Source organism: Lissotriton helveticus, chromosome 12 (genome assembly GCF_964261635.1).
Source record: "Lissotriton helveticus chromosome 12, aLisHel1.1, whole genome shotgun sequence".
Classification (NCBI taxonomy): domain Eukaryota; kingdom Metazoa; phylum Chordata; class Amphibia; order Caudata; family Salamandridae; genus Lissotriton; species Lissotriton helveticus.
Genome location: NC_136073.1, coordinates 248517135 through 248543271, shown reverse-complemented (window position 1 = coordinate 248543271; position 26137 = coordinate 248517135). Strand labels below are relative to the sequence as shown.

The 26137-nt window shown below is 46.6% G+C and overlaps 1 protein-coding gene across 1 annotated transcript in view; it reads right to left on the bottom strand.

Annotated features, from left to right (window-relative positions):
* Positions 1-8880: 8880 nt before the first annotated feature.
* Positions 8881-26137, bottom strand: part of TCF25 (TCF25 ribosome quality control complex subunit) — a 458474-nt gene continuing 441217 nt past the window's right edge. Inside the window, exon 18 of the mRNA XM_078671033.1 lies at positions 8881-9135. Coding sequence (XP_078527159.1) covers positions 8968-9135 — 168 coding nt within the window. The 3' untranslated portion in view covers positions 8881-8967. The remainder of the gene's footprint in view (positions 9136-26137) is intronic.

The following is a 26137-nucleotide window of genomic DNA, read 5'->3' as shown; positions in this document are numbered from 1 at the left end:
TTTGCTGATAAATCAATTTCCCGTGGAGATTTGTTTATCGGGGCAGAATCCACCTTGGGGGAGTTGAAACCCTTTGAAACAGTGGTATGTTAATATCTTTTCTGCAGATCCTCGTGGGACTGCCCTGCTTCTAGTTTTAAAATATTACTTTGTTGGCCCTTGCCCCGTTTTATTGAGTTAGGGCCAGATGTAGGTGGCTGAATACCGGTCGGTAACGCCGAAATTCTGTAAATTTCAGCGTTACCGAGCAGTATTTAGCCATGTGTGATGTATGTATTACCGAACGGTATCGGTAATAGGGAATCGGTAAAAATATGGGAAACCAGTTACCGATTCCTTATTTACCGATTGGCAGACAAAAATACTGAATCGGTAAACAAGGAATCGGTAAAAAGTCGCAAATGCAATGTACCAAAAATCGGTAATACCGAATTTGCTAAAAATCGGTATTTAAGAATCGATAAGTAGGACTGACTCAAACCAGGTGGTAATCAGGTGCACTGCATATAAACAGCCCCAAAATGCAACAGTGAGAACACAATGGCGGCCCTCTATGTGATAGCAAGGCGTCTACATTTGCGAGCAGCAGGACTGATGATCTGGAGTCGGGAGGAGTGCGTGTACAGACTGCGCGTTACACTGTTCCAACTGACGGTGGCTGAAATCCATGAGAGGTACAGGCTACACCCAAACACCATCCTGGACCTGATACGGGACCCGCACCCACTCCTGGAGCACCAGACACTAAGGGCTCACGCAATACCCACTCATGTACAGGCACTATGTTGCCTGCACCTCCTGGCATCGGGCAGTTACCAAGGGGTAATAGCTGTGGCAGGTGGAGTCTCACAGAGTTGCCTGTCGCGTTTTTTCCAGAAATTCCTGGATGCCATGTTGCAAAGGATGACACACTACATCAAATTCCCCAGCACACAGGCAGAACTGCTGAAGACCAAGTTGGACTTTTATCAGAAGGCCCAGTTCCCACACGTCATTGGTTGCATTGACAGGACACACATACCAATATGCCCCCTGCTGCGACTGAGTACATCTACCGCAATCTCAAGTCCACACATTCGATCAATGTCCAGGTCATATGTGATGCATCTTCCATCATCACCAACATAGTAGCAAAATTCCCAGGGAGCACCCATGATTCATACATATTCAGGAACAGTGGGATCTATACCCGTCTCCTTGCAGGTGAATTTGGAGAAGGCTACCTGCTAGGTAAGTACATGTGACACCCCCTGAAGTATACACCTGTTGCTGCGATTGTAGACTGTGAATTACTTACTTACTTCTCACACACAGGTGACTGTGCCTATGCGGTGCGCTCTTTCATCCTGACTCCGTACCTGCACCCATCCACCCCAAGTGAAAGGTGATACAATGTTGCACATAGATCGACATGCAATGTGGTTGAGCGAACATTTGGACTCCTCAAAAGCCGGTTCCGCTGCCTGCACAAAAGTGGAGGTGCACGGCAGTACCAGCCCGTGGTGTGCTGCAAAATCATAGCTGTATGTGCTATGCTGCATAACCTTGCCACTAAGAAGGGGACACCTGTGGAAATGTGTGATTTTGAAAAGGAGGATGAGGATGAGGAAGGTACACAGCCACAGCACAGCAGGTAGCGCAGCTGCAACAGATGGGAGACAGAGACGGTCAGAGATCACACAAACTTATTTCTGAGTAAGTAATGAGACAAAGCCAGGTAATGCATTTCTGTCAGGGTGTTTAATAGACCTTACAACAGGCAATTGTCCAGTACACCGTAACACCAGCAATGTGTCCAATGAGTTATGTTACCCACAACTGAATGGGATTAGAGGGCCGTGCCTATCTCCTGAGCCCCTGCACACCGGTGTTGCGTTGAGCATGCACACTATCCTCACCAGCGCTGTATCCTGCAGTAGTACCATGCCTCACACTGCACCTCCTGCTCTCTGGCAAGAGGGGGGTTTCAGTGCTGCGACTGCTTGCCTCCTCACTCTCGTCCACATCCCCTGTACCAGTGGCAGCAATCTGGTTAGACTGCATCACCTCTACGGCACTGGTGACTGTGACCAGGCCCTGAGTAACCTCACAGCTGCACTTTGCCATTTCAAGTTGCATGGCCACAGATCTACGACTCAGCACAAGGGTTGCATTGCACAGCCTGTTCACGGACTTGGTGAAGCCTGCAAGTACCTGCCTGTCTCTCCGCCTTGCAGCATCCATTCTGTCACATAACTGCCTCACTGCCTCCGATACCTCCTTCATTCCCTCTGCCACAGTATTGTTGAGGTAGTAGATGGCCTCTCCAGTCCAGAGAAGACACTGGATCCTTTGGTGTCAGGACTCTGTAACCTCTGTCGCGGTCTACGGGCACCTGTGGTGGTTTCCTCCACGGGGGACTGTGCCCCAGATGCCTGTGTCTTTTCGCCCGGTGTGGTCTGTTGGGCTTTCTGCCTGTCCTCCTCTGTGGCATCTATCTCCTGGAGTGTAGTCACTGTGTACCTCTTTGACCCTGGAGGTGGTGGTGGTAGGGAGCATCCGCCTTTTCTCCAAAGAGACGGGTACCATCAAAAGGCATGTCCATGATGTTGGCTTGGACATCCCCGAAAAATCAGATGTTCTCAACCAGGCGTGGTTACGAACTGTCAGTGTAGTGGAAATCACTCTACCGTGCTAGTGCGTCGTGTCCAAGCCACATCCGTTGGTGATCTTAGCTGCGTCTCTCTCATCGGATATAGCTTGGGAGAGTAGGGCCCGGTCCTCCGCCGAGACCCTGGGCAGCACCTGCAAAACCGTTTCCCGTAGAGAATGGGAATAACAGCCCAAGAGGCATGCAGTGTTCACCAACCGCAGCACTAGGCTGGTGGAAAAGAAAGTTTCTTCTAGAAGTTTTCTAGCCTCTTGGATTCCCTGTCCTGGGGCGCAGAAGGGAATGCACCTCGGGACGTGGAAGCTTGGACTACCAAGCTTTGGGGGTGGGGTGAGTGGTGAGGAAAAGGGGATCCCCGGTGCGGGGCAATGGCGGCGGGTGATCGTCCTATTCACAGAAGCCCCTGTGGTGGGTTTGGACCATGTCCCCAGAAAGACGTCTTTCAAGGGCTCATTGAAAGGCAGTAGGGATTCCGAGCTCGAAACCCCCGGCAGCAGGACCTCTGTCAAGATGTTTGTCTTGACCACACTGTAGAAAACTGTAGGTCAAGGACCTCTGCAGCCCTAAGCACCACCATGGGAAAAGTTGCTCCCTACTCCGTAGCCAGGGTATGAAGGGAATGCATGCCAGAATCTGGGGAGGTGTCAAGACTACTGGCATCACCCAATTCCTAATACCAGTCCATGTCTTGCGGAGGTGGAATTTCTAAGGGATCCGGCTCCCCTTCCCAATCCTCTTCCTCCATTCATACCCCTTCAGAATAGGGCAGAAAAAATGTGATGTAGCCGTACGGCTCTGTCGGCGCCGGTCTCAGTGTCGATGGACGGCTGACCGGATCTGTGTCTTTGGGAACGAGGATCAGGGAGGCGACACCGGACGGCGATGCCAAGGACCTCTGCGCTGGACGCGACGCCGGGGAAGGTCGCTGTGGAGGTGCGACTGGTGTCGTTCTGGACCCGGGAATGAGTTAGCTCGGACGCTGGGGTGGGAGCCACTGGCACTGGAACCACAGGGGCCCCTCCATCACCTGCGGGCCTGAAGGCGCACTGGCAGGGCCAGGCCGCCCAAATATTGCGCACATGGCGTCATAAAATTCCTTGAGTTTGCCAGGAGTTGCTCCCGGCCCGGAAAGGGAAGGAAATGCAGAGCCGACCCAGGCACCCTCCGCAGAGGAAGACCTGGAGTGCTGAGGTTCCTCCGCCACGTCACGAGACGGGCAGAGCGAAATGGAAGTATGCCTCGACTTCTTGTGCTTTTTGTGGTGCCTCTTACCAGACTTCGACGAAGAGGACTTCAAATTGCTGAAGCGGTGCTCGGACCTTCCTCTTGACCAGGACCGGGCTGCGAGTAGCTTGAGGGACCACTCCCTCAAAGCCTTCAGTGCCATGGCCCGGCAGTCAGAGCACGACTTTGAATCATAGTCGTGCCCCAGGCACCAGAGACAAACTAAATGGAGGTCTGTGACCAACATGGAGCAGTGACAGACGCCACACGCCTTGGACCCATTAGTCATCTTGCTTGACATGCCTAAACACACCAACGAAATCGACAAAGGGTAAAATAAAAAGTTTGTCAAAAATTGACAGGGGGTAGCTCTCTTCAACAGAACGGCACTGACTGGCGTGGAAAGAAAAGAAGTGACATCAGCGCACCAGAGTGGCGTTATATTGACGCGGACATTACGACAACGACGAAAACTATGCCGACGACGTCACGCAGAGTCTACCAATGCCATCTACCGGCACGCAGAGTTACTGCTAAGAAAAATCTTCTGGATCCAGCCTGATGCCTGAAAGTTTAAAGGTAAAGAATATGCAGCTAGATGTCTCTATCAGATCAGTCAATATAGCAAGTTTAATACAGGGCTCCCTGATACCCCTATGATCATGCTATACTTACCATTTCTTTAGATGATTCCTAGTCTCAAACAAATCTTCAAAGGTTCTCAATGGGGTCCATTTGATGCGGACTACCACTGAAGCAAGGCCCTTCTCTTGAATGGGGAGTATCAGAATTCTGCCGTCTATCCTAGAGCAAGGTCTTCCTCTGGGTTGTTATCCAAAGGGTCAAGTCAAGGAGAGTAAGAGTTAAAACCAAAACAGAGCAGCACTCTATCAATGTCAGGAGTGTGTATCAGAAAATATTCAGGCACAGCACTTTGAGACTCATGGGTGTGGTGTATTTCCTGAGCTCCTGTATCTCAAGGAAGGTGTTTGACATGGAATGAGGTCTCCACAGCAATGTATGCTTTTACACTGATCGAGTCTTATACGTTGAGTAAGAAATTATGGAGAGCATGTCAATGGCAGGGCTCTCCATGTTAACGAGGTGCAGTGACATTAGTAATAATGCCTAGTCTTAAAGTAGGTCTTAACATGGACCAAAACAGAGGCATTGTTATGCCATGCCACCTGCTGGATTTTGAGTAGATGGAAAAATCACGTTTTCTATAAAGGGACCTTTACTAGCCTAAACTGCAGCAGAGTTATCTTTCTAGTGAAGTATCCCCAGCCATATGCTACACTACTCAGAGATGTTCATTTTCAGGAACACATAAACAATGTATATTTATTATTCCAAGACTTTTACACTTCATAGGGGAGACAATAATACAAAAAAAACTTGTGTGGTGCCTGAAAGTACCGGAGTGGAAATGCTGAATGTGAACGAGGCAGACTCGAACTTTACCTCCACTAAAATGCTCTGGAAAGCTTACAGACAATTGTATTGTTCACAGGACATTGCTTTAAAAAGTAAATCAAATCAGATGTTTGTTAAGCGCGACTACTCACCCGTAAGGGTCTAAAGGCGCTGGGGCGTGGGGTGGGGGGGATGGGTGGTTTGCAGGTTCCAGTCCATCAAGGAGGGGGTCTGCCAAAGAGCCAGGTTTTGAGGTTCCTTGCGAAGATGGGGAGCGATGTTATCTGCCTGTGGTGGAGCGGAAGGTCGTTGCAGGCTCTGGCCGGGCGGAAGGAGGAGTAGCCTCCCAATCTGGTCTTTCTGGTGCGGTGGACCACAGCGTAGGAGAGCTGGGTTGATCATAGGGTCCTTTGGGGTGCGTGGGATTTGAGTCAGCAGTTCAGGTATGCTGGTCCGGTGTCGTGGAGGCCCTTGTGAGCGCAGGTTAGCATCTAGTAGCGTGGGTTAGCATTAAGTAAAAAAGACAACTAGGCAAACCTAGATTCCCTGTACATTTTCCCTTTTCGAAAAGTAAAATACTTGCTTAACTGTGTTTTAAATTGTAAATTGAGTGATCTAGCTACTTGACTACATGGATGTCTGATTACCTGTGCCCGCCATTTTCTCCAATATTTGACCAGGACTTGGCCATACCTTGCATGAGTTTTTCTCTTGTCATTTGTGGTGTATGGCCTAGTATAGTAGTAATAAATTGCCAATGATGGCGAACGCTTAAGTTAATACATTAAAGTATGTTACTCATAAATTATCAACTAGTACATATTGGCAAGTAATGGCAAGGATGGAAAAGTCTAGATATTTAATAGAGAATGTATGCAGCCAATGCCATGTATGTCTGAGTCATATATGGCAAATCCCATCTTGGACGTGTGTGAAGTCATAATAAAGTTAACTTTTTATCCTAATTGTATGTTGTGGTCCTCTCCCATTCTTGAGCTGTGGAGTGATTCTATATGACAGAAAACAGAGAGGATGGGAAGCAGAGCTGTGCAGTGTGGCCTAAAAAACCCAGTTTCTTAGAGCTTGGAATTCACTTTTGAAAGAGGTAGCTCACACCCTCAAACACGATAAAGAATTTCTTCCAAGGTTTACTCAATCTTGGAATCAAATCACATCAGTTTAGGATTTGAAGGACATCCATCTTCACAGAGTATTTCTCTGTGTCAGAGTAAATATTAAAGTGATGCAGGAAAAGAGTTACCCTCTATGCAACTTTGCAAGTGGGACAAGTTGAGACTGGGTTCAGTGTGACTGAATGAAGGATTATTGGCACGGCAATCCGTGTTAGGCCAAGATGGCCTCTCAAGGGAGGAATGTCAGAAATCGGCGTTTCCATATAAAGTAGGTGCTGCTAGGATAAATAGCTAGCCCTAGAGCCAGGCCATGACAATCTGTGTAGCTGTCTGATGAATCAACTAGAGGAAGCCGTAAGCGCGTGCAGCCGCTACGGGTCTCGGAGACCCAGTGTCTCCTGCTCCAGTGAGCAGGAGACACTGACAGACGCGGGTCTCCGAGACATTCCTTCCTTGAGAGGCCATCTTGGCCTACACGGATTGCTGTGCCAATAATCCTTCATTCATTCAGCAGCGCAGTCCTGCGCTTCAGCTTCCCTGACAGCTCCCCCTCCCCTCACTGGTTGCCCGGCTGGGATCCATGTGAGTAACCCATTCTTACTTTTTCACTTACCTGAGGTGCACATCATTCACGCTGTTAGCCCATCTTCAGTTTCAGATGTCCCTACACCAATAGGTCCTGAAGAGACCCCTCATTCTCTAGGGGTTGAACTTGAAACGCAGTCGACAAAAGCAAAGCGAACCATTGTTCAGTGCCTATTATTACATAAGGACGTTGTTTATGTCAAGAACCCTTTTGATGGTCGACTTTAATAATTTGTTGGCAACCGAATGTATGTCACAACTTTGTCACTTAATGCTTTAGGTTCCATGTTCACTGGGGACACATTGCACTGTTGATTTGTTAAAACTGCTTTTATATCTATATAAAGAATTACTATTTATACCAGATAGCCAGTTGTATATGGTCTTTCTCCTTTGGATATCGAATCAACCCTTATCTACATTGCGATTCTGCATAGAACGACTACTATTACATACATCTGTTCCACCGGAACCATTGTTTCTAATACATTATATACCTGGTTCTGCGTGAGTAGGGTTCCCTTATTTCTAATTTCGATTATGTGAAAATGTGGCAGGTCCATTGTTGAGCTGTTCCGCAGTCCAAAAATGTGGACTTCTATAATGACAATAGAAATTTCTATTCAGTGCTTGTTTTGGAATTACAACTCGTTGGGAATCCCGACTCGAATGTTTTAGGGTTCAACAAATGGCTGAAGCTACAAGCAAAGCACTTTCTCAAGTTATATTGAAGACCTGAAAGGGGTTAGCAGCTGTCTAGGGGTCTGATGTAAGAGAATATATTTTGTTGTGGAAAAGATAAGCAGGGTTTTCATAAATGCATAGACTGAGTGATTGTAGTCATTCACGTCTTGCATGAATATGAGCAGTCTTTGGTATGCATGAGTGAGAATGCGTTCTCAGCGAGAGCGGGCATGGAGGAGTTCCCAAGTAAAGTCCAACAAAACACTTTGATAAGAATGCCCACTGATGGTGTCTTTGTAGAGATGGTCGGCTTCCTGCTTGATGAGTTGTCAAAGCCGATGATCTTGTTGATGCTGTGCTTCAATATCCTTTTCAATGTAGTGACATTCATTAAGGAACACAATAATGTATCCATGTTGTTATACAGTTCTTGAGTGCTACGTAATCAGCATCCACAAGATTATAGTGGATCATCACACGTTGTTTGGATATCACATTTAAAGGGTTTTGTTAGCATGAACCATTCTCAAGAGTTTAAGGACATTGCAAGCCTGTACAAAACGATAGAAGTACATATTTAGCTAGATCTATGTAAGGAAAGCAGCGGCCAGGTGAAAAGCTGTAGTAGGACTTTGTTTTCTTACCGCTCTGTTTCATGATAATAGAAACAAAGGACAGAGGGCCTGGTCCCCTTTGGAAAATCATATCAGTTTTGGGGCAGAGACCATCGTGATGTTTATAGTCACTGCACATATAATTTCTTTTGCAAATCTGCACTAATTCTTTTTTATGGAAAAGTGTATTAATGAGTTTAGAAGCTGTACTTTTCGAACTGCAGCAATGATACACGCCTCAACTGCATATCGTGCCTTGAAATAGGACTGCTTCCTCTTACATTAATTTCCTAGTTTAATACTTGATGAAATTAAAATGCTGGGGGCTCCATTTTGATCCAAGAGGTGCTCTTTTCTCATGTCCAGTATTAGGCTCTCTAGAAATAAAACTCCTGCATAAAATGTACATGATTTCAGGAAAGAGAAACATCTTATGTGGCTTTGCATTAAAACTAGAAACATTATGGTACCAAACTTTGAGCTGTGATGCTGAACACATGGTTGGTCCAAACTTGGAACAACTATGATGCAAAATATGAACGTCAGGAGACAAATTAAATATTGTCAGTGTAAATCGTATCTGTGACCATTTATTTAACTTCAGTGAGTCAGATGATGTTATGTGCATTGGATTTTCCAGAGCAAAAGGAAATGTGCCACTTCAGTCCCATTCCTCATCTCCATCTCCATCGGGGTTGTCATCCCTTGGAGGTTCCTGGAATTGAATATTTGCAAGCATGTCCCTCATGGCTGCCATCAGCCGATTCACACCTTGGTTAAGGTCCTGTGCAGCACCCGCTTCCTCAACGCCATCTTGTCTTGGCTCGCCCTACAAAACAAAAAAGCATTAACATAATGGATAAAATGTCTGCTGGATTTGTTACATATCGCAACACTGTTGCTCACACACAGTTTTCAAACACATCAGCATTTCACAAGGCGCATATAAAATCACAAATATGGCTTTCCCTAAGGTATAACTTTGTTAAAAGAGCCAAGCTAGGGGTCCGATTTGACACACCTGACGTAGACATTTAATCATATCTGGGATTTTTGACGCGCAATATTTGCCCGGCTCTCCATAATGAGTGGGACTGACCTTGCAACCGACCCACTGTTGGCCTTACTGGGTTATGTTCAAGATTTACCAAGGAGTGTTCACCGGTTCACAGCTATTGCATTGTTGTTGGCTAAGAGTGAGATTGCCCTTCAGTGGGGCAGCAAGCATTTGCTGGCAGACACAGTCTAGGTAAAGAGCTTGACATACTGCAATACCACAAGTGAGCTATATACTGAGTATGCCTTCTTTCCCCCTGACCCTTTTCATCTGGGTTGGTGTTAAGCGCCAAGATACTCCCTGGAGTGGTAGCTGCGCTATAATAATGCACTTTACATTACATTACATTACATATGCTGTTGCAGCCCCCGGCTTCCAGGCCAAAAGATATTCGGCAACTGCTTGTTGGTATTGGAGCCCACTGCTCTGGATTAATGTGCACAGATGTTGTCCCTAAGTGTGTTCTGTCATCTACAATGTGGTATTCAGATGTACTCGGCCCTGACCGTTGTGATCTGCGCTGAGTTCCTAGCCACTTGTACCACCCCGCCCCCACTTCAAGACTCATTTAAATTGTTGTACTATGTCCGCTGTCGCCTTGTGGACCTTACGATGATGCAATGTTACATTGTCCCCTTTGCAATGTTTCTCATTTGCATGATTGTATGTTTGTTTTGTTTTGTTCTATGACAAAATGTTAAATAAATTTAAAAATATTTTTTTTAAAAGCTAAGCTAGCAGTAGATTTTTTCAATCTAGGTTATAAAAGCATAAACGCAGCAAATCTTCAATTTAAGAGCTAATTAATTGTGGTAGATGCAAGCGTGTGTGGACCACAGGTCACTAGCCATTAAACTACAGATATCGGATATATTTGTTGTTAAAGAAGGTGTTACAAAAAACTTTGATCTACATGTATGCAGCGCATACAATGTTTCTTCGTCCCTCCTTTTTAGGTCTCGCGCCTGCGATGCATATGGCGAAGCCATATGCGCATCGCGCAGGCGCGATACTATAGTTGCCGGGTCTGCTTCCCAGGAGACAGGAGACTGGCAAGCGCACGCTCAGGAAAGCGATCGGAGCCGGCCGCGCGCGCGCGCGTTCCCAATCTCCTGTTTCTCTGGTTATGTCTAGTTTATCTTTTTATCGTGCATCAAAATAAACGATTTTTAGTTCTAGAAAAGCACCCAACATGAAACGCTGACTGTAAGTGTAATTACAGCGCTGGCCTGCTGCGTAGGCATTCGAGTTCACACACAGCACGTACAATACACGCACAGTCCGAGCTGAGAGCGTGAGTGTCGGAGCCGCGCATTTCTGGGAGATTAGTGCTCAGCGTGCCCACGGTGCATTATGACGCATACGGCCGAAGGCCAAGTGACTGCACCACCCAAGAAGCACAGTAATCCCTCAGAAATGCACTGCCTCCAGTGGTGCTTCTGTTACTGAGAACGTGTATGAAATGGAATCTGGACTCGAGAAAATGGAAAGCTCATATGATAAATCTATGCTTTTTGGGGATGATTGTTGAAGCGGGTATGACATTATTGACAGACAGCACAGACAGCACAGACGCTCCATTAGTGCCCAGAGATCTGGAGTCCGAAGAGCACATCTTACTTACACGTGGTGCATATCTTGCATTTCTCTCTGGCACATGTTGCATTTTGAACAATAACTACAAAGAAAAATGTAACCTGTGGCCTATATTTCCTTTCCGACTGATAGACAATTCTTTTCATAAGCACCCTTTATAGATGAGGAGATCAGTTTAGCCTATTGAAAGGCTTGAAAAGTGGGCCTACACCACCTCCGTTGTCCACATGTTAAGATTATTAAAACCATAGTTATACAAATGAGACCAGTGGGCCTAGGTGTTGGGGATCGGGTACAGCCCAAATGCCCCTGGACGGTAACAACTATTGCCTCGTGTTATCCACCTTCGCTTCCGGGTCAGTTGGGCAAGTAGAAGTTATTTAACCTACTCACTTCCACGGACCTGAAGTGTTCCATTTTACCCTTCTATTCCGGCTCTTGAGCATACAGGTAGTTAATGACCAGCCAGTGCGTTCATGATTCTTTATCAGTAGTTAGACAAAAACACATCCCTAGTTCAAAGCCATTTTGCTACGTTACACTTTTAAACAATTTGCAGGTTGCTTGTTTCTGCCTGCTCCTTTGACTGCACAAGCATGCTGCTATGCAGCCAGCCACTGTGCGTGCAATGTGTAATAGCTTGTTTACAGAAGGCTTTATTTACAATCTAAAACCAGGGTAGCAGATTTGAATTACAGATGTGTCAAAGGGTATCTTAAGAAAGCATTTGAAACTGACAAAAATGTGTGGAGGAGGAGGGCTAAGTGTTTGCAAGTGCTTTGATTTATGTGGCGCATGGCAAAAGAATGTCACCTCTAGGCTCGCTAGGTGTCAATTGAGCTTTCATTTTAACAGTTTTATGAGAGCCTGAAGTAACAAGCATTTGCAATGCAATAGGTCTCGCAGTTACACGAGTTAAAGCTATTGGCATTGTAAATGACAATGCTTTTTTATCTATGTTTTTGAAACGAAAACAAATATAAAAGGCATTGTTATTTGCAATGTGAATAGCTCAAACTCGCATAAATGCGAGACCTATTGCATTGCAAATGCTTGTTTATATTGGGCATACGTACAATTGAAACGGCAACATCAATGTGTCAGCAGGGCATTGACAGCCATTTAATATTTTGATTAGTTAAATTAATAAATCTGGCAGGCAAGGAACTGGATATATGGGACAATAGGCAGCCCACTGGAGATTGTCTGGAAAGACACGCCTAACTAAGTGGACATTAGGTCAAACTCCAACGTAGAATTTGCTTTCTATAAAAGGTCCACGCTTACACTGTTCACAAATTAAGTGTTTCATTTAATTAGAAGGTTCTTAAAGGTTCCTGTATCCGGATTGTTTAACAGGACACAAAAGAATTATTTAATGCTGGTTTTACCTGATTTTTATTATTCGAACAAATAAAGTATTACTTATATGAAAATATATCTTTTGAACATTAATCACTAGTGAAACTGAATGATCAAGTGAAAAAACATTTATGTTTAGTCCTGATATTTTAAAGGCAGCAGGGGAGATGGAGCACTAAGTTTGACAGTGGGTCGAAGGCCCTCCTGTGGGCAAAAACATAGAGTCTGAGTTAGGTTTGGCCGACAGGAACTTAGAGACCATCATGACTGATATCAAGTCCACCTTATTACAAGTGCATTGTATCTTAATGCATTTGTAAAAAGGTGGGCAGGATATCTGTCACGTTTGTGATGGGAGTACCCATACTCTAAACTCAAACCCAGGCCCAGAATTGTTTATTACCAAACCAAGACACTGGCACATTAAAAGAAGTCACAGAAAACCAAGTAGATTCGATATAAGAATAATGTCTGTCTTGAAGATGTAGCATAAGGAGTGGAGGCAACAATTGCAAAGAACTTTCTAAAACTACTTTCACGCCTCTATTACTGTCTTGCTGTGCACGGAAAAAGAAAAATATGGAATCTCTCAACAGCTTACAATCAATATTCGATTAGTTCTTAATAAATAAAAAAAACAATGAAGCTATGTTACCTACTGTAGTGACATATACTGGTTGTCATTAGCCTCTTTTTTCTAGACGTCAGTTCATTATCTTTCTACCACCAAGAGCATATACCCAAGTTCACTTATCTCTATCATATCATGATATTCCCCATGTTTCCCTCTCACAGCCAGTATCTAAAGCCATTCCAACTTAGGTCACTTGGCTGATAAGGAGTATGCATCTGTTCTTGGCATGTAGGGCTGCTGACATTTATATCTATGCATAGATCGCCACCTAGTGTTGGGTCCGGATGATTGCACATTGTTGTCCTGGAAGAGTCTTCGAAGTATCACGAGATAGGTGGCTCCTCCCCTGGAGTACAGAGCGCATGGGCATCCTCTCCATGCTCAGATTGTTTTTCGCCATTGTGGCAGAGATGGAGTATGATACAGTAAGTGATGACCATGCTACAGCTGCGACAGGCACCGGGGAGGAGGGTGGGCGATATAAATGTCAGCAGCCCTACATGCCAAGAGCAGATGCATACTGGTAAGTAGCATATTCCGTTCGAGGCATGTGGGCTGCTGAATTTATATCTATGCATAGAATAAATAGTAGTACCCTCCCTAGCGGCGGTTGCCCGTGCCAGCTGCAGCAGTCTGAAAAAGAGTTCTGAGAACAGCTTGACCTACAGCAGCTTGCTGTTTTGAGTGTACGTCCACGCAGTAGGGTTTGGTGAATGTGTGTATGGTGGTCCATGTGGCTGCTCTACAGATATCCTCTAGAGGAATGTTACCTAGGAAAGCCATGGATGCCCCTAACTTGCGTGTGGAATGCGCTCTTGGGGGAACTGTTAATGTGCGTTTAGCCTTTTGGTAACAGATCTGTATGCACTTAACAATCCATCTGGCTATACCTGATTTTGAAATTGGGTTGCCTTTGTGCTGTGGAGAGAAGGCAACAAACAGTTGTTTAGTTTTCCTGAAATCTTTAGTCCTGTCCATGTAATACAGGAGAGCCCTTTTAACATCTTGTGTGTGTAGTGCTCTGTCTGCTACTGAATCAGGATTTGGGAAGAATACTGGTAGTTCAATAGTTTGGTTAATGTGGAACTGTGACACCACCTTGGGCCTAAATTTAGGGTTGGTACGCAGCACGACCCTATTAGCATGAATTTGAATGAAAGGCTCTTGAATAGTGAGTGCCTGCAGCTCACTAACCCGTCTGAGCGACGTGATCGCCACCAGAAAAGCCACTTTCCGTGTGAGAAATTGAATCTCACAAGAGAGAAGAGGTTCAAATGGTGGACCCATGAGCCTGGTGAGGGCTATGTTGAGGTTCCAGACAGGCGAAGGCGGGTGTCTTGGAGGAATGACTCTTTTGAGTCCCTCCATAAAGGCTTTAATGGCCGGCACTCTGAAAAGGGAGAGGTGCTGTTTATTTTGAAGATAAGCGGCCATTGCAGCTAAATGTATCCTGATGGAACTATACGCAAGATTGCATTTGTATAGGTGCAGCAAGTAACATATGATGTTTTGCGTGGAAGCATCCAGTGGATTAATGCTATTATTGGAACAATAGATGACAAAACGCTTCCATTTTGCTGCATAGCATGCCCTGGTGGTAGGTCTTCTAGCCTCTTTGATGATGTCCATACAGTCAGGGGGCAGGTTTAGGTAGCCAAACTCTATGACCTCAGGAGCCAGATTGCAAGGCTTAACTGTTGCGGATCTGGGTGCTGAATGTCTCCATGGCTCTGAGTGAGGAGCCTGGGTGTGAGTTTTAGTCGCTGGTGGGGCACCACTGAAAGTTCCAAGAACATGGTGTACCAGGCTTGCCTTGCCCACGTTGGAGCAACTAGGATGAGTGTCATGGAGTGCTGCCTTAGTTTGCGAGCCACCAGCGGTATGAGTGGTGCCGGAGGAAAAGCGTACGCAAATCTGTTCGACCAGTTCATCCATATCGCATTGCCCTGAGACTGCGGGTGTGGGAACCTGGCGGCGAAGGTGCGGCATTTTGCGTTTTCTGGTGTGGCGAATAGGTCTATCTCTGGATGACCCCACTGCTGGAAATATGGCTGGAGCACCGAGGGATGTATCTCCCACTCGTGCATCTGATGGCTGTGCCTGCTGAGCAGGTCCGCCATTTGGTTGTCCCTGCCTGGGAGTTGTTCCGCCAGAAGGAACATGTTCCTCTGAATGGCCCACTTCCACATGCTCTGTGCTAGGTGTGATAATTGTGGGGAGTGTGCCCCCCCTGCTTTTGAATGTAGTACATTGCAGTCATGTTGTCCGTCCGGATAAGCACGACTTTGTTGCAGAGATGCCACTTGAATGCCTTTATCGCCATGAAGATTGCCATCAATTCCAGGAGGTTGATGTGCAACCGTTTCTGCTGTGTGGTCCACAGTCCCTGCACAGTATAATGGAGGACATGAGCTCCCCAGCCGTGGAGAGATGCGTCCGCTGTTAGCACCACCTGTGGTAGAGGCTCTTGGAACGGTCGTCCTTTGCAAAGGTTTTGTGTGTTCCACCAATGCAGAGAGTTGTATGCACGACCGGTCACCAACACTAGGTCCTTCAGCTGTCCGTGAGCCTGGTTCCACTGGCGTGCTAAACATTCCTGAAGCGGACGCATGTGTAGCCTCGCGTGAGGGACTATAAAGATGCAGGAGGCCATCATGCCTATTATTTGCATGAACACTTGCGCTGGGAGTGAGTGTTGTGGCCTGAATTTCCGAATCAGTGCCAGCATGCTGTCGACCCTCGCTGAGTTTGGTTGCGCTGTGGCAGTGAGAGTGTTTATTTCCGCGCCCAAGTACTGCCGTACAGGGGCGGGTTGAAGATAGGACTTTGCGTAATTGAGTGAAAATCCTAGACTGTGTAGGAGGTGAATTGTGCGGGACATGTGGCTGGCACACTGCTGGGCCGATTTTGCTTGGACCAGCCAGTCGTCTAGATACGGATAGACATGGATGTGTTGTCTCCGAAGATGCGCGGCTACTGCCGCCAAGCATTTGGTAAACACCCTGGGGGCTGTAGTGACCCCGAAAGGCAGGACCTTGAACTGGTAATGCTGGTTGTTGATGGTGAACCGGAGATACTTCCTGTGACTGGGGTGCATGGGAATGTTGAAGTAGGCATCCTTCAGATCTAGGGTTGCTAGAAAATCTCCCTGACTGAGCAGTGGCAGAACTTGCTGTAAAGTGATCATGTGAAGGTGTTCTGATAGGAAGTATTGGTTTAAGGGTCTGAGGTCCAGAATGGGCCGCAGAGACCCGTCTTTTTTGGGGATTAGGAAGTACAGTGAATACACCCCTGTACCTTGCTGGTCTAAAGGCACGAGTTCTATGGCCCCTTTTTGCAGCATGGAGATGACTTCTCGCTGCAATAAGTGCATGTGCTCTGCGGACATAGGACGGTGCCTTGGGGGTATGTTGGGTAGAGTGGACGTTAACTCTAGACAATAGCCATGACGTATAAGTTGTCTCACCCACCTGTCTGTGGTAATGCTTTCCCAGACTGGCAGGAACTGTTGAAGTCTCCCCCCGACTGGTGTGGTATGGTCGGGGGGCAGTGACAAGACGTCACTGTTTGTTAGCGGCAGAGGATCTGGTATTATTATTTCCACGTCCTCTGCCCTTGGTGCTGTTCCCACGGTATCCACCCCTATTGTTCTTGTTGTAGGTGGATTGTGTGGCTCCTTTGGTGTATTGAGCTTGATGCGATGCCTGGCCTCTAGAAGCTCCCCTGTTACCGGAGCGACGAAAGGAACTGCCTCTGAATTGTTGAGACTGCAGAGCACCCATGGATTTTGCAGTGTCAGTGTCCTTTTTAATCTTTTCTAGAGTGGTGTCTACCTCAGGACCAAACAGGAAGTTAGTGTTAACTGGCTGATTAAGTAGAGTGGTTTGGATTTCTGACTTGAAACCAGAGATGCGGAGCCAGGCATGCCGCCTAAGCAGGACGCTAGTGTTTATGGCCCTAGCTGCAGTATCAGCTGCATCCAACGCACACTTAATGGACGCGTTGGAGATTAACTTCCCTTCCTGTATAAGCATTTCTGCTCCCTCCTTATAAGCATCTGGCAAGTGTTGCAGTAGCTGCTCTAACGTGTCATAATGGGCCCTGTCATATCTTGCTAACAGGGCTTGTGTGTTGGAGATCCTCCAAATATTAGCAGCTTGAGCCGCTACACGTTTCCCAGAAGCCTCAAAGATCTTGGACTCTTTGTCCGGAGGAGAAGCATCACCAGTTGTTTGCGAATTCGCTCTTTTGCGAGCATTAGCCACCACTAAGGAGTCCAACGGGAGTTGGCCCTTGATATACGTAGGGTCCACAGGCGCAGGCCGGTACTTCCTTTCAATTCTGGGGTTCACCACCCTCGCTTTAGTGGGCTCTTTGAAAATGTCGTTAGCATGTTTGAGCACACCTTTGAGCATAGGCAGAGTCTTTACGGATCTTTCTGACGTGGAGAACGTATCAAAAAGAAAGTCTTCCTCCACAGTGTCAGCGTGCATGTCGACATCGTGGTTAAGGGCTGCCCTTTCAATGAGTGCATTAAACGCAGCAGTGTCTTCAGTAGGCGAGGTTTTGACTGCATATGACTGAGTGTCAGGGGTAGTGTGTGGTTCATCAGGGTCAACAGTGTCCGCCCATGGCTGGGACTCATCCTGATCCGCTTCAATGGGATAGTTAAACTGCTCCTCATTGTCCCCTTCCTCCACATCCTCAGTGACTGGTGTGGGTGAGTAGGTATAGTCTTGCCCATAGGGGTGTATGGGTTCGAAAAGGATAGGAGATGTAGTAGAGTCTCTCTTTTTCTTTAGAGGTATTTTGTAAGGTTCCATAGGTGTTTCAGTCCTGATTTTCCGTTTGTAAATGGTGAGCCTGCCTGATTCGGAGTCAATGTATAATTTCGACTGATCGTCGTAGGTCGGTGGCTGGAACTGAACGTCTTCTGTTCGAGGCTGGGCGGTTGCAGCTACTGATGTTGACTTGGATGAGTCTGTAGCTTTTTGGAGTTGGACAGCCTTAGGCCTTGCCGTTGGGGGCAGGCCGTATTTGATCGGCGCCGAGGGCACCGGTGACGGACCGACTTTGATCCGACCGGCTCCGACTGGTCCGTGTGCTTGTGCCTTTTCGTCGACTCGATCCGCTGCTGCGCAGCATGGACGCTTGCGGTCTTCGAGGAGGTTTGTTCCTTCGTGCCGAGGGTGGTTTTCGGATCGAAGGCCTTGACCAGTTGCGGCTTCTGGATCTTCGGCTCGACGGCCTTTTGGGCCTTGAGTCCTTCGGAAGAGGCGCCATCTTTGGAGCCGGGCTTCGACGTGAGCGTGACGTGTTTAACAGTAGACACAGGCTTCGTCGCTCCGATCTTCGGGTCGACGCCCCCTGTCGACCCCGAGGGGTCGAGCACACGTTTTAACTTGGGAGGCTCCGAAGTCTTCGAGCCGATGGTGGCCGTGGACACTTTCGGTTTCGTTTTTGTGTCTTTATGTTTCGGTTTCGACTGCTCCACTGAGTGTGGCCACTCGACCATGGCTCTTTGGAAATGTCCTTAGTCGGGCCTCGAAGCGGGACTAGAGAACTTGTATGAAGATCTTGGCTAAGGCCTTCCGGCAATGCCTCGACCTGAGCCGTGGAAGAGTCTGTATGAGGCCTAGCTCCTCGCTTGAGTCGTCGTCGACGGCTCCGAGAGGTGGTACGTCGTCTCCTACCTCGACGATGTCTTCATCATGGACGTAGAGTTCTTCCTCGTCCTCGTGGTATGGTGAGTCTTGCTCCGATGTGGGATCCGAGTGCTGAGCAGGATCCTCTTCGAGTACACCCTCCTCGCCGTCACCCCCGAAGATATTTTCTGGGTCGGGTGCCAATTCCCGCGCCGACTGTCATGCAGCGCGTCGAAGACTAAGAGTCTTCTTCGATCTGAACTTCGAACAGGCCATGCAGCTGGCCTCGTCGTGCTCCGGCGAGAGACATTTATTGCACACCGGATGTACGTCGATGTGAGGGTATTTTGAGTTGCAAACGGGGCAGCGCTTGAACGGACTTCGTTCCATCGTCGATCGTTGATGGGGCCTCCGGCGTCGAAACGAAATCTCGTCGACGACTTGTTGGAAACAAGCGTAAGGCACCGAACGAAAGACAATACCGACGCCGAGAAGGCCTTTTGGCCTTGATAAAGAGTTTATGTATATATTCCTAACTTAAGCTAAGAAAGTACATCCGAACCCGATGGCAGAAAAAAACAATCTGAGCATGTAGAGGATGCCCATGCGCACTGTAGTCCAGGGGAGGAGCCACCTATCTCGTGATACTTCGAAGACTCTTCCAGGACAACAATGTGCAATCATCCGGACCCAACACTAGGCGGCGATCTATGCATAGATATAAATTCAGCAGCCCACATGCCTCGAACCATCTTTTTTTTTTGCCCCATCCCATCCTCTTCTTAGAGCCGTTCTTGCCTACCTTACTGCCTCACACTGTTCCAAATACTTCTTGCAACTTTCATTTTACTCACGACTTCCTTCTCCAATCTTCTATGTCCAGTCTCCCATTTTCAGTGTTCAAGACCCTTTTAGCCATCACCTTTAAAGCTCCTTCACCTCCTGCCTGTAGTATGTATCCAGTGCCTTTTCTAATTACTTGTTTCCAGCCCAATCCAGTGTCAGCTTCAGACCTCATCTCAATGAACTGCCACTTGCATCTCCACGACTAGATTACCTCCCTACCACCGTACCAGCTATCACCGCCTTATCAATACTCGCCCTCCTCTTCAGAGTGTATATCTTTTTGCCTCTCTTCAAACAAAAACCAGACTTGCTTCTTGATGCACATATGCATCACAGAGTAGTTATTTGGGATTACAGAAATGTATGAACATCTGTACAACGACAGACAGGACAATTTATGTGGGAACATGGTCCTTGTAATGGAACCATAGGAAACCACACATACAATAATGCATTGCCTAACCCAGGGTGCAGCGCTTTGTAACCACCTTCACTCCTTCTGCCATTCTGCATCAGAAGCTCTGTGATAAACTTTAAATGTAACTGGCTAAGTAGAATGAGTATGAAAGGCTAATCACATCTAAAACAACCTAATTTTCATCATTACAATAGGCATCAGAGGAAAAGTGGGAAAAGCCTGGGATGACTCCTAGGGGCCAACGGCACTGGGGGCAGCCCCAACCCCCACCGACCACGCACGCAACCTGGGAATCATCCTCGACTCAACGCTCTCAATGACCAAGCAAATCAACGCAGTCTCCTCCTCCTGCTTCAACACCCTCCGCATGATCCGCAAGATTTCTACAGATGGATCCCGACAGATACAAGAAAGACAGTCACCCAGGCCCTCGTCAGCAGCAGACTTGACTACGGAAACGTCTCTATGCGAGAGCCCCGACCAAGCTCATCAATCGACTACAAGGCATCCAAAACGCCTCGGCACGACTGATCCTCGATGTACCACAACACAGCCACATCACCCCCCCACCTGAGAAACCTGCACTGGCTCCCCATCAACAAGAGGATATCATTCAAGCTCCTCATCCACGCACACAAGGCACTCCACAAGACCGGCCCAGCCTACCTCAACAGATGGCTCTCCTTCTGCACCGCAACCGCCAGCTCCGCTTCGCCGACCTCTCACTCGCCACCGTCCCAAACATCCAAAGAACAACCACAGGCGGGAGATCCTTCTCCCACCTCGCCGCCAAGACATGAAACACCCTCCCACTGAGCCTACGGCAGACCCAAGACCTGCTGACCTTCAGAAGGACACTAAAGAACTGGCTCTTCGAACAGTAGTAGCCCCCACCTCCCCCCCAGCGCCTTGAGACCCTCGCGGGTATGTAGTGCGCTTAACAAATGACTGATTGATTGATTGATTGATTGAAAGACACAAATGTTCTGATTGATTGACAAGTGGAAAGCGTCCAGGATGCCTGAGGATTCCTCGCTTAGTGATCAATTCAATTTTATACATTTCCTTGAGACGCTCAAATTCATCCAATATTGTTCTCAAAGAGCTCCCTGTGTGTGCCAGACAGACTCTGCCACAAGCAATCCTAATGAAACCAATTAAAAATACCCTCAGCGGGGGGTCAATATATACCCCATAAATTACTATTCCATAATCAACAAACACATGGCTCAAGACAGCATCTAGTTAGGATGCAGATTTTCTAAAAGTGGCGGTGTAAGACCTACCACCAGATTGTACTTTTACTGGTGCATGCATGCATTGTGATAAATGAGTTGGAGTAGGCCTTTTTTTTGCTTTTGCTAGTGGCGGTTTTGAAGGAGATAAGAATACAGTGAACCTGTCCAAGCCTCTGATTGGAGACGGGGTCCGAGTCACCTGGGCCATAAAGACCCTGACACAGCATGATCACCACAGCAGTCCCCAAAACGACCCAGCAAACTCAGCAGCCCCCAGAACAGTAAAATGATGACCATAGAAATTTGAGCTAAACAGTAAAATCACACTTCTCAACAATAGATGGTTGAATTGTAATAAAGTGTAAACTAGTTGAGGAGGGCAGATACAGTCCACCCGGCATGGCCCTCAATCACCATCAGTCAGACTACACAAAGACATACAGTGGTGATAAGGAATCAATTTGAGAACAGAGTGAACGGAGCACACGGATAACAGGCATAAATACCCACATCTTGGAAGCATGAGCAAAAGGGCAATAAGAGTACATCTGATCTGGGATCCTGACCCTGATGAAGCAAACCGTTGGAGTAGACATCCACAATTGTTTTAGAAACAAATACAGAAAATTGGTTCAAACAACAGTAACAAAGATGAATCATGAACATGCAAGACCTAGATCCCGGGGCGGTCATAAAAAAGCTTATGTAAGAAAGCAAAGAAGGTCCTTTTCATTTCATCTCTGACATGTTCGGCTAATGAACAAAGGAGCAGAGATGGTAGATAGTACGTTTCTGAAGCTGGTGCAGAGACAAAAACCTATTTAGGACCAAGATGAGCACTGTGCAAGGGAGGCGGTTTAGGAAGGAAGTAGGTATTTGTTTTGGGAGAGATGAAGAATGTTTGAATATTGGCACCTTCATGAAGTAATGGAACTGGAGACGTTATTTCATATTTTTTTCTTCTACATTGTCAAACACTTACTTTGGATGCTTTTAATTTGCTGAGTACTCATCACCCGCAAACACCTCACAACCCCTACACACCATCAGCCCCTGTCCCCTACAACTCCTCCCATATCTAAACTACACTAATCCCTGAAGCCTAAAATCGTTTTCTACCCCAAAAATCCAAAATCCCTGAACCATAAAATTACTCACTACTGCTCACTCCACCCATCCCTGAAACCTAAAACCCCTCACTGCCCTTAAACACCATCCATCCATGACCCATAAGAACTCATCACCCTAAACTACCCATCCCTAAACCCCCTTTCTACATCTAAACTCCACCAATCTCTGAATCCTTCAAATTCCTCACCACACTAAACCCCAGCACACCCGGAACCCTAAAAACTCTTCCTGACCATAACTGAACCTTAAAGCCCCTCAGCAGCACTAAACTCTGCCCATCCATGAACCCTAAAGCCCTTCACCCTTTTACTCCACCCATCCCTGATACCTAAAAACCCCTTACTAAGCTTGAACTCAAATTATTCATGACCCCTAAAAACCCCTCATCACCCAAAACATTACCCATCCCTGAAATCGCACAGTAGTCCTAAACGTCACCCAAGTTTAATGTAATTTTGGATTTATCCTTAAAATTACCTTTCCTTTAAAATGTTTCCTTTAAATTTAGATTTTTCAGTATTTTCTTTAAATTGTCTTTCCTTAAAAGTGGTTTTCTATGATTTGGATTCCTCGAATGTGGTTTATCGGTTTCCGTTATCCATTAATTTACACACATCAAGAAAAATGGAGCAGAAGAAAGAAAAGCAACATTTCATTTTTGTTGCATTAAGCTGCCGGCAGCACTACCTCCCTAGTGCTGGCGTCGGCCAACGGCAGACGCAGCCCCGCCCACTCTTCAGATAGCCGGAACCGTGGCGGAAAAACCGCCGCGTTTAAGGCGTCATACCGCTGCTCTCTGACCTGCCTTTCACCTCAGCTACTGGCAACAGGCATTGTGATGTCAGAACTCGATTGGAATACTAGGGGCGTCACAACTCGCCGATTATAAAGAAGTTACAAACGCGCAATTATACAGGGATTGGAAAATTCTATGTTTACAATACAATTAATCTTCCTGAACTAATTATGCCAGTAGACTGCTCGTTACCTACTAACTACTTCTTGCACGACCGAGGGTGGGTGCAACTCATCTGCTTAAGCCCAGCCTTTGATTCCCACCATTCTTCACATATTAAGTTAAACAACAGCGTAAAATCTAGTGAGCATTTGGGGCAGCAATTTCTGGCATTTTCTAATGTCACTTCAGGGCCCAATATTCCTAGGGTAGCAGACAAAGAGGCATCAAGAGAATACTAACAACGATAGCAGCATAGGCAAGATTTGATTGTAACATTGCAATACGTAAAAGAAGCAAACACCACTTCCCGTATATGGTGACTTTTTAAATATGTAATAAAGTACACTTACAAGAATGAAAGTAAAAAAATACTCAGTTAGGACTGAACACTGTATTCTTTGGAAACACCTACAACCTTTTGTGCATTGCAAGTTACATGCTGCAGAACAAGGCAGTGTCACCTTAAGGATTTCCACGGTTTAATGAGCAGCCTTTCTCCAGTAGCAAAGTTGCCAGTGGGACGAAAGGAGAAGATTCAGTCAGAGGGAAGGAGGGCTGGGGCTACTCATTTCCCTAGATGTCCCGGCTTCGGGGAGGATGGCGCTTCCAGTTTGGTAATCAGACCTCCACCGGTTGCTGGAGGCTTGAACCCAGAGTTCTTCCTACTCAAGTGTGGTTTGAGTGCCCTTTCAGTTCTCAAGACCTCGCCCCGGCTCGACTGTCTGATTGTTCTGGTTTGGCCCTTGTTCCAGGACCTCAGGTGTGCTTGAGCTGAGCCGCACTGCCCTACACGAGATGTGTTTAGTACCTAAAACCACTCACCTTTCACCCCAGGATTATGGGGCAATGGCAGGAAGGTTTGCAGTGCTTGACTCTGATGACTGTGGGGCTTCTGGCAGTAGAGGGACAGAGCTCAGCGTTGTAATCCAATGCGCTAGAAGGCAAGCTACTCTTTCTTATGGCAAGTTAAGAGCCTTTGCTGACCTTAGTACATGATGTGCCTGAAGTGATAAATACACTTGTTTCTTGCTTCATTTTCTGTGTGCCTTGTCATATGGTAACACACTGCAGCATCAGTGGAGTGGTGTGGCTCACTGGTTAGAGGCGGCAGACCCGGAAGCAGAGGACGGCCCGGGACCAGGGTTCAATTCCCGACGCGGCAGGGTCGTGGACCAGGGTCAGCGGACTCAATAATTCTCGCTTCGGTGCCTACTCTAACCAGGGATCACACTCGGCAACTCTGGGCATTAGCTTGCCTCCTCTTCCCAACGGCCCCCCACGTACACCGGGGATGCCTGGTTTCACCTTGGAGATACCCAGCAGGGATCATCTCACAGGGAAAGCCAGGACGGGTTCCTCAGTGGTCTACAGTGCTGGGACGCCCCATTGCTGGGGTAGCCATGCGCTTTACAAGACAACCTAACATAACATAACATCACACAAGCGCACACACTCTCATGGTTGTAGTAGATTAACTTCCACAGGAGCTTGGATGCAGGAGGGGGTCGGTACGGAGAGGACCAAAAGACATTCTACAACAACTCCTGTATACAAATGCTGTGAGGAATGCTATATTTTTCCAGTGGAGGAGCTTCTAAAGCATGAGAGTTGTCAAGAAAGGCTCAGGATTAATAAAGTTCTTCTCATAAGGGGCATTAAATGCTTGATCCTTCCTTCCACTGGGCTCAGTAGGTGCAGGAACCCTTTCCAATATCCCTGGAGCACCTGTCATTTCAAATAATTTTTTCTTCTTTTAAAGCTCACCTGTGTATGTACATGTGCTGCCAGTATTGATACCCTGGGATGGTTCATAATTTGACCTCTTTTCATCCTTCCTGCAGGACACTCTATTTGAAGAGCCGCACAGGGCCCCCCGATGGGAGGCTGCTTGTGTGAAGACACCCTGCGGTAGGACCTGGGCCTCTTGGCGCTAATGCGCCAGAGCCATTTTATTCAAAGCTCTAAATGTTTCTGAATGTTTTATTCTTTTACAAAGAATTGTTTAGGTAGAATAGGGACCACATGCACAACATAAACAAAGTCACAAATGACATACATAACGGTGAGTACATGGCAAGGCTTATTTGTATAATTGTATGGTTATTTGATGTTTATTCTCATTTAAAATGTGGGGCTTTTGGGTTTTCCATGTTGATATGAAATTCGGTTAGCCCTGTGCTATTTGCTTTTTAACTTGTTTTCCTTGCTGTATTTGTAATGTTTTATTATTCCAGTTTTGGATCTTTCATAGATTCACATGCTTGACTCATTCCCCATTATCGAGATTCAAGTATGTGAATCTATGAGAGATTGAGCACTGATAGTAACTTTTAGCGCCTGGACGCCTCAGGGCAACTGCTAGCGCTTTACAAATATGTTTTTCATTTCATTCATTCATTTCATTTCATAATGCGAGCAAACGGACACATCTTTCACCTGCTGTTAGGTTTTTCTGATGAGCTTCAAATACAAAGACTGAAGCAAAGGTGTCAAAGAAATGTTGGGAATAGCAAACTATCAGCAAAAGGTAAACCACAGGAGATGCTATGAAGCGCTGTAGGTTGCACACAAATTACCACTACAGTAGCATGTATGCAATATATTGTTCCAAATGGTTACTTACCAGTAGGTGTAGTTTTGCAGCTTGAAGAGTTTTCAGGATTCACATGCAGTGCATCATTCAGCAATCTAGTGGTTGGGTCCGGAATAGTCTTTTTTTCAGTTTTGGGCGTCGTTGACCTCCATTTGGTGCCAGGTACGTCCCCTGTGTGACGTCAGACGGCGCCCTGGATATTGTTCCCTAATTACACTTGAAAAGTGGATTAGGGCATAAGTACTGAGTGAGTAGGGGATTTCTTCCTTCTGATTCGGTCATGTTTCTTAGTGTAAATATATTGGAAACAAGCTGAGCTCTTTTAGATAATTCTTTTGTGTGGAATTAAATAT